Source organism: Phalacrocorax carbo, chromosome 1 (assembly GCF_963921805.1).
Source record: "Phalacrocorax carbo chromosome 1, bPhaCar2.1, whole genome shotgun sequence".
Classification (NCBI taxonomy): Eukaryota; Metazoa; Chordata; class Aves; order Suliformes; family Phalacrocoracidae; genus Phalacrocorax; species Phalacrocorax carbo.
This window is the reverse complement of record NC_087513.1, coordinates 159,753,525-159,771,743: the sequence shown is the minus strand read 5'-3', so window position 1 is coordinate 159,771,743 and position 18,219 is coordinate 159,753,525. Positions and strand designations below refer to the sequence as shown.

The 18,219-nt window shown below is 41.7% G+C and overlaps 1 protein-coding gene across 7 annotated transcripts in view; it reads left to right on the top strand.

Moving 5' to 3' along the window:
• The window catches only part of FARP1 (FERM, ARH/RhoGEF and pleckstrin domain protein 1), a 225,692-nt gene that overhangs the window by 176,885 nt on the left and 30,588 nt on the right, over nucleotides 1–18,219 (top strand). For 4 of the 7 annotated variants that reach the window (XM_064440657.1, XM_064440660.1, XM_064440658.1 and 1 more), the window contains 3 exons: nucleotides 357–594; nucleotides 14,062–14,252; nucleotides 16,092–16,181. In XM_064440657.1, the coding sequence (XP_064296727.1) occupies nucleotides 357–594; nucleotides 14,062–14,252; nucleotides 16,092–16,181 (519 nt within the window). The remainder of the gene's footprint in view (nucleotides 1–356; nucleotides 595–14,061; nucleotides 14,253–16,091; nucleotides 16,182–18,219) is intronic. The other 3 variants (XM_064440656.1, XM_064440661.1, XM_064440659.1) reach the window with 1 other exon arrangement.

Below are 18,219 nucleotides of genomic sequence, written 5' to 3'. Positions count from 1 at the left end.
ACAGGTTTATGTTCTTAGTGTTGATGGATGCCTTAGGGCATTGAAACACCTCAAATACCCCTTTTTACATATCTCCACATTCTGTCTGCCTTCTCTTCCCTTGCTTAGTTTGTTTATTTTTCTGTTCTTAAGATCAGAGACCTCTTTTTTTTTATTTATTCTAATTCATTTTGAAGCTTGGGTTACCTCTTCCGCTTTCAAGAGACTCCTATGTTGCTGCAAGGTGCAGTGCAAAATTTTGGTGCATAATTACACAAAGCCTTTTCCCTCTGGCTCCCTTCCCTCCCAAACCTCTCTCCTCCCACCCCTCCCTCCCCCTTTGTCTCTCCCTTGCCTTCCCTCCTTTATCTTTCCAGAGCTCTAGCTTTGCCTATGGAGACGACAATGATGCTGCAGCAGTGCAGAGCTGCCGGCAAGGGAAGGAATTGAAAGCTTCAGCAGAAGACACTGGACAGCACAAGAGCCCTTCCTTGAAGAAGAGCCCAAAAGAAAGCAAAAAGGTGGATGGAGCAGTGGTGTCAACAGTGGAGGAAGAAGAGGAGGCTTCTAAGGACAGGATGCAGCAGAACAGACAGTCACAGCAACCAAGCACAGGTCCAGCTTCCAGGGCTGCTCATGGCAGCAGCACCTCCATTCCTTTCATTGACTGCAGTGATGTAGATAGCGAGTATGATCTCCTCAGAGGACAAATAACCCGGTCATATTCCCAAACAAATGACAATTATGAGGGTGATTTGACCAGTGGTGCCTATATTCACTGTAGAGATGAAAATCGCAATAGAACTAGGTACAGGGATTCCTCAGCCTCTCTAAAGTCTTCCCAGTATCTCTCTGAAGAGTACCTTGATGATAACCCAGCTAATCAATCCTTCTACATTGGGGGAAGCCCCAGGATGCCAAGGCACAGTTCACTGGTTGACGAAATGTTTAGAGGGCCAGGGAGCCGTAGTCCGCTGGCCACTCCATTGCCTCCCAGTAGCAAAGGGTCAAGCCCTAACATGAGCCTGAGTAGAACTGGCTCTCAGGGTTATGTCTCAGAAAATGGGCACGACTGCAAGGTGAGGACTGGGGAAGAGGATAGCCATGCCAGTAGCTGCCATGGGTATGGCAGATATTCTCCAGGTTCTCAACGGCCTCGTGCACAGAAAATCCCGAATCTCTGCAATAAATCAGTTACAGATCCATTTATCCTGAGCCAGATATCCTCAACCCCTGGGCAGGAGTATAGATCAGAGAGAGATTGTAAAGGAGACGGGGTGGCTAAGATGTCTTCTCCAGAAGGCAAAATGATGGCCAATGGTATGCCAGCTGGGGCACAGTCGAAGCAGAGCCCAGTCATGCAGTCACTGCATGCCAGTGGCATGATGGATCACACGGCTGCAATCCAGATGATGGAGGGCTCCACCAGCAGTGGGACAGAATCTAGCGATTCCGACTCGGAAATCATTAACCCCTTCACTCACCCCCTGGTGTTTGGAAATCCCATTGTGCTGAGTTCCTCCCCCATGCCTAGAAATAAGTACTCATTTGGAAGCCTTCAGCTTGATGAGGAGGTAGAGGAGGATGTGTCTGTTGGCCTCAGTGATGAAGATGGTGTGCAGGTCTTCAGCTGCTAGGAGATGGGACATATGAGACCAGTGGATACTGTGATTGCTCATTAGAGTGATTGTGTCTTCTGGGGCTCATGAAGAGTGGCTGGTAATAATTTCAGCACATGGACTATTTCAAATGTTATCATTGTACTGACCAGCCAGAGGGAAGGGATGCTAGAAGGACAATAATAAGTCTCAGTGGAGCTTAACAGTAATGCATCTTCTCCAAAAGGCAGGAGGAGAGGAAAAATATTACTGATTTAGGTACCTTTGTAAGACTTTATACACTCAACTATTCTTTGTATGAAGTCCTATTTTAGGTATATATTGCAGCTTCTTTGACACTTGACTAGTTATTTTGACAAAACAAACAAAAATTAAATTAAGTAGGCACGTTGTGCTCTTTTGTATATCTATTACAATTTTTTCTCTCCCATATAAGGAGAGAAACTTATGAGTGCCTCAACAGAGTTAGGGGAGAAAAATTAAACTTACGGCCAAATGCAGGCAGCTTGATATTCAAGACCAAGACTTGCTGAAATCTTGGAATATGCTGGAAAATCTTTTCATAGCAAGAATGTGTTTGGTCTACTCATCTTCATAACCCATTTTATAATCTTAAGTGATGAACTGAGGATACAAATTAGGCAGGTATACAGGAACAATGTCAATAATGACTTTTTCTTCAGTGGGTTCAACAGGCTGATTTGGTGATGGAGATTTTGAAACTCTAAACTCTTCCGTGGGCAGGAAAGAGAACAAGAAGAAAGATACAATTCAAGTGAAAAAAAACTTAGACTGAAACAGCTCTAATGACGAGTGGTATGTGTATTATGTGCAAGGCAATCTTTTCTATCCTTTATCAGGGTGGTATTTTTTCCCCTTATTCTTTCAGTGGAATTAATCACAAAGACATCAAAGTTCTGTTGTGGGTGATTTTTGGTGGGGGGGCTGGAGATACAGTGGCTGTTTGGTTTTATTTTTTGCTTTGATCATGAAAAATCTTTATCTGTACAGGATCCAATTAGTCTGTCATAGGCTATTTTTTAAGGGTGCCACCTCATAAATTTTTCATCTCCTGACACAGAATGATGAGACTAACTGTGGTCCAGGCTGATTGTCTTCTGTACTGTACATAGAGTAGTGAGATTTTGGCATATGTGCAGAAGTACAGAGAAACTAATTCTTTGTAAACTTCCTTTTCGCAGGCTAAAAGTATGAGAATTAAGGCTGTATACTAATAAAATCTGATTCTAGTTTCTCTGAGTTAATTAAGAAAATGCAGATGAAAGGTCTCCTGTATGGAGGAAGTCCTGCAGTTATTAGAGCTGGGAGACAAGATGTGCTCTTTAACGCTGGCCTTAATTTTAACTTTTATATATTTTTCTTGGGGGGGAAGGGAACTAAATTTGAGAATTTTAACTGATGCACAAAAGCACTGACTGAACTGCAGGTCACTTACAGTGATCTGCATCATGCAGTACATGCATGTAGCAATGATGAATCCACCCACATAAGTACTGACGAACAAGTTGCAGGACTTTGTAAATCTAGACAATATAAAATTTTCAAGATCGTTTTTACAAAAATAATAAAAAGTCTTTTTAATTTTTCTAATGCCTTGGTCTATGCACATTTTAACAGAGTTTAATCCGAGTGAAAGATATTTAAAAACATACCTACAGTAGTTAGGCATGTCTTCTTATATACATTACTTTTTTGCAGTAAAATACGTTGTTGTGTAAATATAAGTTTTAACCTGCTCATCCTCTTTAGTGTGTTGGTTTTCTTAGAGATTAGATACCTCATTTTTTAGCAGGAGTGATTAAAAGTAGCTCTTTAGACAGTGATATTTTGGTGACAGGGAATGCTGTCATTTGTTCCTGTAGTTTGAAGCATGAATCTAGAAGCAGCAAGACTGATAAGTAGGGAAAAGCTTACTTGTATATTATTCTAAAAGAAGGTGGTTTGTGTTTTGGATTTAGAATAGCTGTAAAGTAATTGCCTTGAACTTCTCAATATTTAAGATTAAATATAGCTAGTTGAAGTCTGCATTAGCAGATAGCCTGAGCATGGGGAGTGGATGCATGAGTCTCCTTTTGATTTCTTTTGCTGCCTGTGCAGCAAAATGACCAGTAGTCACATTATACAGCAAAGCAATAGCAATCTGCACAGGTGAATTAATTGCTTTGTTAGCCAGTGAAATTAGAGTTCAGGTAATGGATTTTCAAGAAAAGGATTTGCAGTCGTTTCTGCTACTTAAGAAGAGTGGATAGATTTCATGTTGTTTGGATTTAAGTTAATATAAAATTTTATAAGTGGTTTTTACTGTTTTGCATCCTTTCAAATACTGTTTTCAGGCCTGATTTCTTCTCTCATATGCCTACAAAGGTAATGGATTTATGGTTTTACAAGAACAGACCTGCTGGTAGCTGCAGTTAGCTTAGTTGCTAAGAAAGTATCTCAACAGTTGTTTTTTTTTTTCCTTTTGAATATTATTCTCAGAAATTAAATAGGAGGATTTCTCTCCAACTATTTTCTATTATCTGGCATTTTTTCAACTTTAAATGTTTAAGTGGTTGTCATTTTAACACATATGGAATTCTTCCAGTTTGAAGAAATAAAGTTTGTAAATTACATAGGAAATCATTTCATTTAGGATGAATCGTTTTTGCAGCATTCTTATACCACTGAAGTTCAGTTTAATATCAGTAGACAAGCATTTAATTAAAAACAGTCTGTGGGCCAAATTCCTCCACCAGACATGTGGTTCATGTCTGGGCACTTGCCAAGAATAGCAAGTGAGAGAGCAGTTTTAAATTGACGTTCTCACATAGGATCAGGTCCCTCGAAATTCATCTGGGAGTTTGTTTCTGTGGGACAAATACAGAAAGGCCTTGGAGGAAAGAACAGAAACCTTTGGGGAAGACTGTGGATGAGGTGGGGGAATTCATGTTCTAGTTCACAAAGCACACAGGGGAAGAGGAGCCTGTCAGTTCAAGTTAGTCTTTGTGAGCATTGATTAATCTGTATACCCTGGTCAATGGCAGTGGTCTAAACATACCTATGTCTCAAGTCTAACAGAGGTAACTGTAGACGAAGTAAAAGATTTGATTCTCCCACCAGTTCCAGTAGATTTTGGAGTGTGGCTAATGGTACTTTGGAGTGACCGTTCTAAATTTTTTTTATTCACAGGGATTAACTTTTAAATCCCGTACTCTTGAAGTGCCCATATATCTTTAGGCAGTTGCTACAAATGAGGGAGCTGAATCCCAGCAAGATCAAGTAGCTATGTCTACTCCAAATGAGCAGTTCTGAGCCACCCATCTTCTGTCCTTCCGGAGGATGTGGAGGAAGCCTCTTGTTGGGCTGTCCAGACGGCTTACCACTGTGCTGAGCCAACTCTGTCCACATAGTTGGATGGAGTCTAGCTGAAAATGCAGTTTAGGGGTTTGTCCCAAAATAATGTGCAGATGCGAATAGCAGCTGGATAAAAGGCACTCCATTTTAGCTCCTCCTTTTCTTCACTAAGAAGCAGAGTTGTTTTAAATTCTGTCTTCTGTCCCATGATAAACACACACACATGCAAAGTCTCCATAGTCAACTAGAATTCTCTTTTAGGAGGCTTCAGGGTTGGGACAAAAAGGGGAAGAAGAATAGGAAATATCTTATACACAGTAAAATGACTAGCCTTATTTATTTACAGTTCCTTTTGGCATAGCATGCTTTCCAGTCTTTTCCAGAGAGTATAAAGTAGTTCCTTAGGGTACTCGGAGAGCAAGAACTGTGTTGAACAGTTGAACTGATGAAGCAGACCTGATTTTGAATATTGAAAACCAGTGATTCAGATCTCATCAGTATGATTTATATGCAATTAGCATGATTTGTGGCTATTTCTGGAACAGTTCTTCAGCAGAAGGATGTCTGACCTATAAATTGTGTCAAATACCATGTTTGTTTGACTAGCCTCATTTGTCATAATGAGGCATTAGACTGCTGTCAGAGGTGACTTCAGAATGAAACTTTAATTGCTGCAATTCAACTTCTAATGATGAAAAACAAATTAACAATCCAAGCTATTCCCAGCTTCCACGTGTAGTGAAGGAGTTGGGTGTCACTTACCTTTGTGCACAAGAATGTGGACCCCTGGAGATCCACTTCATTCAGCGGCGTGGTTGTTACTGGCTGGAAAGAACAGTGAGTGTGAAGGAAAGAGGTTCTGTGTGCAGGCACGTATAAAGTGAAGGAAGCCAAAGTCCCTTTTTGGCTTCCACTTCCAATAATGCTTCTCTCTCTGAACAGTGTCATTTCTTAGGGCAGCTTCTGTACATTTTAGCACATCTCTTTCCTTTTCATTTAGGGGAACAGTCCTCTTCTCCATATGAAATAAGAGAGACCCTAAATATGTGAGGGGAATTGAATCTTTTGGAACAATTTTAATATATACACCTTTCTTTTGTTAGCTGCTGTCAGACACAAGTGGTAGGAACACAGTCCTTTTGTCAGAAGCCAAACTGCTTGTTGCTGTCTCCTACTTGCTGATGATGGTTTTGAGGTTTCTCATTGTAAGTGGCTGATGCACATGAGGAGGTCCCAACAATTAGACTGATGTGTAACTTTTCTCAAATGTGGGTAACAGCAGACTCTGGTTTCCATCAAGCTACATTAGGAAAAATTTTTGCCCATGCTGTCAGGTTCTGGAAAGGAAGGAAATTTAAATCCTAGGAAATTAAAATTAATAAAATCTTTCCTCTTCTATTTCAGTAATTTCTATGGTTGCTGAAATATACCTAGACAAGGGCACATATCTTATTAACTTATTTATAAGGGAAATAATTCTTGTGCGACATGTGGATCCTGAACAAAGGCATCTTCTGTGTTCCTCCCTACAGTTAGGCTGTGTGGTGCCATTCATATTTTAAAATACAGAACTTCTAATTAAAAATCAAAGGCATCATGTGAATAAAAAGCCTAGTTTGGGTGACATGTAGCAGTTCTTTAGAGTATTTTCTCTTTTGTTCTAATTCTGTGGTTTATAAAGAACATGTAGAATACAGTTGGTTTATATTGTTTGTTATTAAAAGCAGTGAGCACTTTCTTCTAAATGTTATGAGAACTGGAAAGCCTGGGCACCTGGCTGAGCTGTGTAATCACAGGCACGTTTTTGACAAGTATGGGTGTAAATGATGGTGGTGTTATTACAGTAAAGGGGGTAAAGACCATAGGATCATAAATTTGCATGACATGATGGTAAATACCTAGTTTGCTCTAGAATGATTAGAGTGTTAAGGTGTAATTTTTATTAATGATTTTTTAGTAAAGTTTTGGGCCCTGAGAACCATAAAAAATCCAAAGTTCCTACTGATAAAAATTAACTCCGAAGCCAGTAATGATACAGCTGTCACTGATTGAACATGGAAGGTTGACGAAAATTGAATGTTTTCTGATTCAAGAACTTTCAAGCTCATTAAAATTAGATTAGGTGCTTTCTTTAAAATGCTGCAAATCCTGTTTTGAGAAGAAAACAGGTTTTTGCTTTTGATGGTTTACAGCAAGATCAGAGGTAGGTCTCTCTGCTTAGTTCAGTGAACACTAGAGCTCATGCCTGTTGCTTTTCCACGAGGCACTTAAAAATCTTCGATTAGCTGAATCCTTATTTTTCCCCTTTCCTGCTAAAAAGCTCACCTGGACCCACTAACAAAAGTTCATAAGCTTGGCAGTGTTTCACCTATCCAGCCCTTTCCTGATTTCTGTGTGTGCACGTGCATAGGTTTTTAAAATAAATCTCAATAGTCAAAACTAATTTTTAAAATTGAAAATGCTGGGGACTTCATTCTCATTTTTGTCATTTGTTTAATACCGTTTAAAGAGAAACATTTTTTGTTTCATTGTATGCACTGTTTTGTCAGCATGTACCTCTCTGGGAGAAAAAGCCTTTTCAATGTTCTGTCTATCCTCAAAGCATGGTGTATCTTCTGTTCCTTGCATTGTTTGGAGCACTGTCTCGATGTCCTTTTACTGCAGAAATACCTGTTTGTATTGGGAGTACCTAATTCCTCTTATTACAGTGATCCTGTCTCATAGAGCACTTTTCACCTCGGAACTGGAGAAAACCCCCACAAGGTTGTGAGTCTCACGTTGAGAAACCACACCATGCTGAGGAGCAGAAGAGTGGAGCGAGGGGGGAAGGTCTGTTTTCCAGGGTATTTGGCCTCCACTGAGCACAGTCGGATTGCCCTTCATTTCCTAATGAAGGCTGCACCCAACGATGGTCAAGTCTGTCTGACGTAGCTCGTAAGCAGGATCACTGCAGTCTCGGGGATATGTCTTGTTGAAATGGACAGTATCTGTGGCATAAGCTTACACAGGGGCTGAACGTTTTCAGTTCTGTTGTAGCAGTCTCTCATGTTGGTTTAAAGCCAAACAGAAGCAAACCAACCCTAACCCTGGGTACAGCAGGCAAGCCTTCTGTATGTTGCTCTATTTCTGTCTGGAAAGATCAAGGCTAGACAAAGGACTGATGCCCAGTGACCTGGTATTCTTCCCAGGCTCTAATGCTCAGTCTTTGTTCTTAAGATGTGAGTATACCCTGATGTAGGCCAACAGCAGTTACTGTCTGATTTCACACTCACCACTGTCTAATACTGCAGTATACCAATAAAGCATGGACCTTTACCAACTGGAGAGGTTGCTGGCTACTAAACCAACAGCAAGCTTGATGAGACTATAAGCATGTCAAGCCATTTAACTGTGTATGCATGGAATTAATTTTTTTTATTATTATTTTTATTTTTACCTGTACTGAAGGCTTTTACTCATTCTAACTGGTATTTTGCTGTAAAACTGTCACTGGTTTAATTGTTCTGTCCATTTGCTGGCTGATGCTTTTTCCTAAATATGAGGGAATTGGTTCATTGAGAAGGTGCACCATTCTCCCAAATCCCTGCCACTCACTGCCACTCCTGCCATGGGCACGCATTTTTGAAGCTGTGAAGTCAAAGCTTCTCCCAATCATGGTCCTCTTCAAGCCAGGCAGAGTTATTGGTTTTATGTGTGACATGGATCTCTTCCTGAGTTGTTTTTTCTTCCCATTCCTCCTGAAATTCTTTGGTACTGCATTCAGGGGTGTTTGTACATAAATTTATCATTGATGTATAACTACTTTTCAAGATCTTTAATTCTAACAAACTGTATCCAGCACTCCAGCTTGTTTTGTTTAATGAGGAAGAGGAGTGCAGCCTGATGAACTGGTCCTCTTCGAGCTTTAATGGAAGTCAGTGGGGGTTCGTTCTTGTGTTGAGGGAGAGCAGAGCAGAATCTCCATCCCATATCTCTTTTAGCTCAGCAGCGTGACTGTGCCTGGTTCACAGCTGGCGACAGAAGGGATGGACAACCTCATTAAACTCTTCTCCAATCCAAGGCACTTCAGCCATCAGTGAAGTGCATATGAAAACTCCTGCCACTTCATGTCCCCTGCTATCAGTCCCCCATGTCATCTTGTACTATATGTCTTTCTCTGACCAAAACTTTTAGGTAGAAGTTAGAGGTATGCGACCACTGTGACTATGGAAGATTGAGCTAGACATAACTGTGTGGCCACAGCAGCAAGAGCTCTGTCAGATACTTTCTTATTAAAGAGCCTTCATAAGCTCAGTAATGCAAAGGACAAAGGGACAACAGTTTAGGTTTCATCTACCAGACTGGAGTTTAGGAAGTATCCATCTGCCCTTAAAGCAAAGTAAAACCTTCCCCTGACTACGGAACAGTCTGTGGAGCAGGCCTAAGAAAGAATAAGCCCTGTAATCTTCCATGTATTGAGAAAGGCTCTTTTCTGTCTCTTAACACATTTTTATTTCTGATAATAAACCTATAAACCTTGAGAACAATATAACCCCTAACAGCTGAGTTAGAGTGAGCCCTGTAGCTGTACGGTAGCTCCACAGAGAAGGAACATATCCAGGAGCATCTTAATGCTGCTGTACTCTTCCTTGCTGTTACAACAGTGTATGCCTGTACTCAGCACTGGGGAGGCCACACCTCAAATACTGTGTTCGGTTTTGCGTCCCTCACTAAAAGGTAGATATTGAGGTGCTGGAGCATGTCCAGAGAAGGGCAACGAAGCTGGGGAAGGGTCTGGAGAACAGGTCTTGTGAGGAGCAGCTGAGCGAACTGGGGTTGTTTAGCATGGAGAAGAGGAGGCTGAGGGGAGACCTTATCGCTCTCTGCAACTACCTGAAAGGAGGTTGTAGGGGAGTGGGTGTTGGTCTCTTCTCCCAGGTAACAAGCAACAGGACAAAGGGGGGCGCCAGGGGAGGTTTAGCTTGGATATTAGAAAAAATTTCTTCACAGAAAGTGTTGTCAAGCACTGGAACAGGCTGCCTAGAGAGGTGGTGGAGTCACCATCCCTCGAGGTATTTAAAAGACGCGTAGATGGGGTGGTTAGGGACAGGGCTTAGTGGTGGTCTTGGCTGTGCTAGGTTAACGGTTGGACTCGATGATCTTAGAGGTCTTTTCCAACCTAAATGCTTCTGTGATTCTACAGGGACAGGATCTGTTTCTTTCGCAGCAGATGCAGAATGGCGTGATACTAAATGGCGTGAGTTTGTTACATAGCAGTTTCAGCAGAAAAGGAGTAGAGGAGGAGTATCTTCAGGATACATTGAGTCCCTCACAAAGTGGGGAGCCCTCACATGTTATGTTAAAGTCTCTAACTGGGGATTTCAGGCCATCTTATGCTGTGTGTGTAGTCAACAGAGGAAGAGGCAGCAGGCAGTTCAGCTCATCTATGATTTGAATTGACCTCTGGGAGGGACTTTCATCATCAGCTGAAAAGTACTGATTTGAACTGGTTTATCCCTGGTCGTGGGCAAGTTTTAAAGCAGTATCACTCAGCCAGCCCAAGTGTCCGTAGGTGCCAATCTCAGCACCAGTTGCTATGAGTTAACATCTGCACATGATGGGAGTCTAGAGTAAAGCAGATGCTGCTGGTGGGATGGATCATGGCAGGCCAGCCAAGTGCAGAGCTCAACCTGCCCCCCTCCGGCTGGGCACCTGCAGCTTGCCATCACTCCCATACATTCCCACCACCAAATTGCAGCAAGCAACTTTTGGTTTTGTGTTTTGATAGAGGTATAGCTACTAAGGATTTGATTTTAACCACTGGCTTCATTTTACTTAGCACATGGAACATATGTATTGTTGGGGAGTGATTTGGGACACATGTAAAGCTAGCATGATAACCCATAGTTTCATGTCCTGTGGCCATGTAAAAAATGCCGTTGTTTTGTAGATTTTTTTCAAGTTAGCTTTCAATCAAGGTTTACTTTTCCTGTCACCTTCCCTACTGCAGCACGTTTCCCTAATGTCTGGAGAGTAAACTAGCTCAGTGGAACCAGGAACCACTCCAGGTATTTTGGCATTGATGGGCTAATGTGGCATACCTTGATAAAGTGCATTATTATTTGCCACTGTCATCAATCAGTGTTTGTTTCTTTTCTTAAACACCAAGCTCAGAAAAGAATTGAAGCATTTGTTTAATTCCTGCCCACTCGACCAAGGATGTACCTTTAGCATGTGCTCAAGCAATCCTTAGATAAAATCCTTTTGCACTTTTCTCTTGGTTTGTTTGTATATAGTTGGCTCCATTATATTTGAAAGATGGCCCAAGTCTGAATCTAAATAAAAATAACTTAAAGTATGAGCAAAGCCAATTCCATGTTACCAGCCACAAACCTTTTAGGCCTCTGATATGCTGTGCAGTAACCACTTGATATCTGGCAACTGACACGCTAATAATTGCCTGTCAATCAATGAATCCTTTAGGGTAAAATGTGAGGAATTTCAGTACCCTGTAAATAAGATTGGTCTCCTCCCTTCTGCTTCTGTTTATATTCTGCAGTATGTAGTTGATGCATAGAGCCTGAATAAATATAGTCTTCTGTGGCAGGAGGTCAGATGAAACAGAGAAAAGACCATTTGGTTAATGCAGGTTATTTGTTCCTCACCTCCATGAAAAAGCAGAAGTCACTTCGCAGCATTGCCATGACCCATCAGCATGCACATGTTGGGATCGATTGGTGATGGGGGGAGAGAAGACCTTCCATTTTCATTTCTTCATGACTTACTGACTTTCTCACAGCAGAATACCCACCTTTACCAGAATAACATCCAATGTGTTGATCTTTATGGCTGTATTCGTTTTAATTACGTCCCAGAATGTGCTAACATGACAGCATTTTGAGGCCTTTTTGTAATATGGCCACTTTCTTATACCTAGCTTTAATTTTCACTTGTTCAGCGTATTGGCAGGTGGGGTCTTACTGAGCTCTCGCTTATAGGTTGTGGTGGTTGGATTTGGTCACTGCTCACGTCCACATTGATACCAAAAAGGAGGATGTAGCATTTCAACTTGCTGCAAAATAACATTGAGAATGTCAGTGATGTATTGGTGTGCAAGTCTTTAATCAATGGAGTATATACTCAGTGCTGTGAGCCACCAGGCACATTTTTTTGTGATGCTTTCCGTAACAGTTTTCCCAAGTCATGTCTTCCAAGTGTAAGTTAGAAAGTCTCTAATTCATTGTCCATTTGGTATTTTATAGTTTTAAATACTTGAGTTGTACTGATAAAAATTCCAGTACATCAGAAGTTAGATATAGGATTATAAAAAGGTAGGTAGATATGTTGATATATCTATATCTATCTATCACAGATAGGTGCTATTTAACTTTTAGACTATAATGCCTGTGAACTTCTCACAGAGGTGCAAATCATTTTTTCGCTGTCGTATGACAGGCATAGTGCCAGAATTTCTTTGTCTCCACGTTTGAGGTGATATAACTTTTCTTATGTCTTTTGTAATGTAGAGTTAAGTACTTTTAACCTTACAACCTTGCTATTAATCTGTTTCACTATTTCTCAATGATGAATTCCATTTCTTTTGAAAACACTGTATACAGTTGTGTGCTAGTGTCAATAAAATTGACATTTGTGTAACAAGCTGTGGCATTTTCTCAAATTTCACTGAACATTGATTTAGTGTGAAACTGTTCGTAAATCCTTTCTTGCCAGCTGTAATAATACAGACCTTTATTTCAGACAAATACTGCTTTGACCTTGATTTATAATAGGCTACATAACTGTCATGATTACATAAACTGATAACTGTATTGGTTTTTTCCTTCTCTTTTCAAAGGAATGACATATAAACATGAACTGGTTTGGAATTGGAAAACATTCATGTTCTAGCAATAAATCCTGAGTTCTACCAGAAAATAAATAGGTTTTACTACTGCCTCTGTTTACTGGAGTATCTCAGCTGTGCTGTAGCAACAGGAACGCTTACCTATCATAATCTAGGCAGGACATAAACACATGATAGTAAAATGTATTTGCCCTTAATTATATATGGTGATGTATGTGTTTACATTTAATCCTAGACAGCCTATTAGCTGTGATAATCAAAAGCTTGTCACATTTTTTTGGTTGCATTTTAATGTATGATGCCAAAATGGTACAGACTGTAAATGTTCTTCCACATGACAGATCTGTCTTCTAAAACAGGCTTAGATTTTCAGAGGTTCGGAGGAGGGGATAACTGGAAGAATGCTGGGCGTTTTTGGCAAACTCTTTCCTTTGTGCAGTCAGTAGTCTGGCTGCATCCCAGAAGACAAAATGCTAATCTCAGTAATATTTAATGTAGTGTATATGAATCCATGGAAGTGTAATTAATTGTCTACTTCTTTAACATTTTTAATCCAAAATTAAATGGGGCTTTATATCTGTGATAATCTAAAGTTGTCATGCTTTGTGCATTAAAAGTATTGCTTTTCTTATGTAAATGTAATGCTAGCATTTCCATCCCAAACAATCAGAGGAGCATGGAAAGACCTACAAGGTATAATATACATACTTGTGTTGTGTGTAGAAATTGGGGAACTAGTAGTTTTCTCCCTTCATGTTAGATCTGACTGGTCTTAGCAGCAACACTGCTGTAGAAAGTCATCATGTTTTTTTTGCTAGACTTCCACTAGATAATTTGTTCCAACCTGTGTCCTGTAGCTCCCTATGAAGTACTGATTTGAGTCTTTGAAGTTACACTTTGCTAGAAAGAATGGCACTTCTAGGTTGACTCTCTTATTGTTGTATTTATTCTCCTTCATAGAGTGGATTATGATGGTGAAAAATTTGGTATTAATATGATGTTTAGCAGCTCAGTCATGTATGCGTTGACCCCTTCCCTAGACGCTAATTTCAGCCAGTTCCACCAGCTAAAAGAACGCTTCAGTCCCTTGGTTAATGCAAGTGGATGCAGTTCCTCTGGCTTCAAGTCCATTTGGACTAGTTTGAGGATCCTGATGGCCATGTCTTGTAGTGTAATTTCACATGGTGCAACCTAAGGTTGTTACTCTTTCTGATACTTTCTAGAGGGAGCCTGTCCTAACTGACTTCTCTTTTACCATTTTTTTAGCAGGTTCTCTGACTGGCAGCCCTCACCTTTCAGAGCTTTCCATCAATTCCCAAGGGGGACCATCAGTTGCAAATATGTCTTTATCTCCAAACTTGAGCCCTGATGCCAAGCAGTCATCTCCCTTGATCAGCCCTTTGCTGACTGACCCAACATGCATCAGGACTGATGATGAGGAAGAGGTCAAAAGAAAGGTAAGGCAGAGGCAGTTGGCCTTGGCTCTCTGTGTTGTGTTGTGACTACTGCTGTTTGTCAACATGACTAATATCTAGACCCCCTGCAGCTTCCTCATCATAGATCCACACTGATAACTTGAGCTGGGTCAGCTGGTATCCGCTGTCCTCAGTCACAGTGTGTCCAAGAGCATCCCTGTGCTCCTGAGGCCAAACTCACAGTTTGGAGCAGGCCAGGCCAGCACCACAGAACTGCTGTAGCTGAGGGCTCAGTGCCCTGGACTCATCCTCCTGAACAGCCCCAGCTCCTCTTTAAGCATCAGAGAGACGATAGGTAGCTCTGTGTCCCTAAGGTTAATGTAGGATAAATCTGGGCCAGTCCTGTTGATTGCAACCTTAAGAGCTTGTTTTGACAGGGTCTCCTGTAAATCTAGCTTGTTTTTAAGAAGTGGAGTTCGGTGGTTTGTTGTAACAAAACAATCGACTCGAATATAGTTTTGGAGGGAGAATTTCTAGGTGACAGAAGGAAAAGGAACAGCTTTGACCCTGTGCAGGAATGCCCGACTCAGGCTCTCCAGCCTGTCTCTGCTGGGAGCACCACTGGGAGAATTTGGTTGTGGGAGTAGAAATGCTCTCTTTGAGCCGCAGCCTGCAGCATTCAGCTGGGAGTGTTTGGCTCAGCCCCATCATTGCAGCAAAGCCATAAGGGAACATCACATCCAAAACTGCTTTTCGAAGACAGAAGTGATTCTGTCTGAGCCAGGGTGTCCTGGGTATCCGCGGCTCATCCCTCCTGAGCTGCAGGGTGAGATGGGATTGGTCTTGTTTTTCTGCTTTTTCTCCTGAACTGGGAGCATCTCAGGAGAAGGAAGGTAGGAACTCAGATGGCTTTGCTGGAAAGTGGGAGCATGTGTAAGGAAGATCTCTCTTCCCACTGTGCACAGTTAGCAAGATATGTGAGAGACTTTTGAAAAGAAAAGCCAAGAATCAGTTAATAGACTGACGATTCTCTGTGCCAGTCCAAGTTACGGCAGCCAGTGACTGCTGTAGCTTATACCAGCTGATGATGGTTCCTCTGGGACTGTAGACTGACTAGGAAACGCCCACACAGTCTCCCCCATCACATCCCTTTCTAGTGAATCCTCTGCATCACTGATCTTCAGGGGGGAAATGTAGAAGCAAAAGATTTATTGACGTTTTGCTCTTCCTTTCTGCTTACTGAGCAACACAGAGCAAGATCAATCAGGATCCTTTGACTCTTCAGAATTAAGAGGTCAAAACCACTTTTGCCTCTTGGATAACACAGGAGGATTTGGGGTTTTTTACCTGAAATTTGACACCTGTAGCTTACCCTAAAATTCTTCCATTCTCTCACTGTTAGGTTGTCCAGCTGCACTGGGAAGATCATGGATTTCTTTTCATATTTTTTTGGAGAGTATTTTTACTGTGGAGTCTTAGCCTGACAATCAAACTTCTGTTTATTTTAACAGACACTAATTTTTGTCATTTTGGTTAATGGTTATCTAGCCTGCAGAAGTTTTCTTTGTGAACTTCAGAATATGCCCTGCTCCAGATATGTGGAATAAGCTGAAAGGAACATCAGCCCCCCAAAGCTGCAGAAATCACCTTGGCAGAGAAAAATGCCTCAAGAATGCATAGAAAGTGCTTGTTTTCTTGTGTTTGCAAGGAAGGAATGTTTTCAGGGCTTCAGGGCTTAGGAACATTCAGGCATGAGTCACAGTAACCACAAGGAAGGGCCACTAGTTTGTAGCTCTCTTGGTGATTGTTGTCTGCAGTTTTTTCCTACAGAAATCAGCTCCATAAAAGCAGATGAAAACCTAATGTGTTTACAATTTGCAGAGATTCCCAACTGAGAAAGCTTACTTCATTGCTAAAGAAGTAGCGACCACAGAACGAACATACCTGAAGGACCTTGAAGTCATCACATCGGTATGTTTACTTGAGCATTACTCATGAAACATGTGAACCTCTAGTCAGCAGTAGTATTTCATCTGCTCCACTTAACATCTTAGCTGTTCCATGCTACTTTTATATTCTGCACTGTAGGTTCTCTGCAGTGCATAGGAGTACAGCTCTAGGGAGGAAATAACACAAGAAGCAGAAAGTAGAGATTTGCACTGTGGTTAGTAACATGCACTACAAAACTATATCAGGTTGAAGCACTTTGGGACACAGTTCAGTTATAATTTCTTGCTCTCATACTTTGTGGTTGTAATTACAAAAAACGCCTGTGGGTTTTGAATGACTTCTCTTAAAACTGAAGTAGCTCCCTAGGGGAACATATAAATGCTTTCTCCTGGCTTAAATGCCCTCCATTTAACATTAACTACTGTGGTGTACCTATTTGAATTATTCTGATTTTTCAGTAAGTGAAACTGTCTGTTAAACGAGTCATTAATCCGTAGCATCTGATCAGAGTGTGACTGTTAAAATCACCAAGGCAAATACGTGCCCTTTGTGCATACACACCACAAGTCTTGTTTAACTTCCAAGAGTAATGTGTGCAGGATTTGGCCTTAAATAACAATTGTCTGTAAAGGCGCAGTGGATCCAAAACATCTCATGGCATTTCAGCGGGGCTGCTGGCTCCAGACCTCCCAGCTTTTTAATTGCCTAGTGTGTGAAACTCTGTGAGGTGCATTGCCACCTCCTGCATTGAGCATTGTGGTAAGGAGGGCATGCTGAAGGGAAAGGTCTGTTGGTACCAGCTGGGAAACAGGGAGAGACACCTTCTCCCCAGCTTCTTGTCTGTTAAAGGGCCCACGTGGCAGATGCAGTTGATCTGACGCCAGCTTAGACATAGCCAACGTAGGCTGGAGCAGCATGGTTGTTACAGGCAGTAAGATAGCTGTGGCTCCACTGCTTACTTATCCTGGCTTTCTGGGAAGGCAGGACAATGAGGGAAGAGGCCAGGTTCTGTGAGACAGTGGTCATTGCTGCAGTCTCAACAGCAAATACGCTGTTTTCATCTTCTATTTCACCTGGTGGCTGCAGAAACAAAGTTTTACCTCTTCAGAGCTAAACTCCCATTTCCCACCCTGACCTTTATTCTTGTGGTAGGCAAATCTGAATTTGCTGAGTCACCAAGAGGCATACAACTGGCTCTAAGCTAATCATCAGGCCCATCAGCTGTTCCCCACAGATGTCTGGCCCAGGAGGCCACCAAGAGTGGACAGGTAGCCAGCATCATTGGAAAAGGTAGAAGGAACAAGTGCCATGCATGAATTTCGAGACTTGGTGGGTGTGCAGTTCTTCAACCTTAGCTCTGCTCAGTGCAGAGATAAAACAGGGGAGAGGGAGGCCTGGGAGGGGTCTCTCTTTATCCCAGGTCTGGGTCAGCTCCAGCTGGTGCAGTGTCAATCAAGACCAGGGTCCCAACAGCCTTCTAGGCACTGCTGGAAGTCAACCATAGACAGCTGGAACCCCTCAGGGCAGCGAGGAGGGAGTAGTGTTATCATGTTGAAGATAATAGTGTGTGCCATCTTGGCAAACCCCCTAGTCCTATGGCTTTACATCACCCAAAAGTCTATTAGGGTGAAATAAAGAGAATATGGAACAAAACTGAGCAGGAGCCTGTTGCAGTCTTAACAGTGTTTGGCACTGACCCTCCTATTTTCTGCTACTAGCGTCTTATCTTGGAAGTGCAAAGTACTGCCCTTTTACTCGTTCACTTTGCAAAGTGCATGATGTTCTCTATCTGCACACAGTGACATGAGGTTGAGTGCTTACCGCACCAACTCCTGTCAAAGGGATTTCGGACAGAACTCAGCAAAAGAAAATGCAAAGTGTATTTTTTTGTTTTACTGGAATGTTTGCAAGTGTTGCAAGTATTGCAGTACTCTTTCTCTTGCACCTACAGCGTTTGCAAATTCAGTTTGTATTGACCAGCCAGCTTGGGCTTGAAAAGAATTTTCAAGATTTCATCAGTGATGGCAAAGGGGAAGGGAATTTCTTTTTTAACTATGCA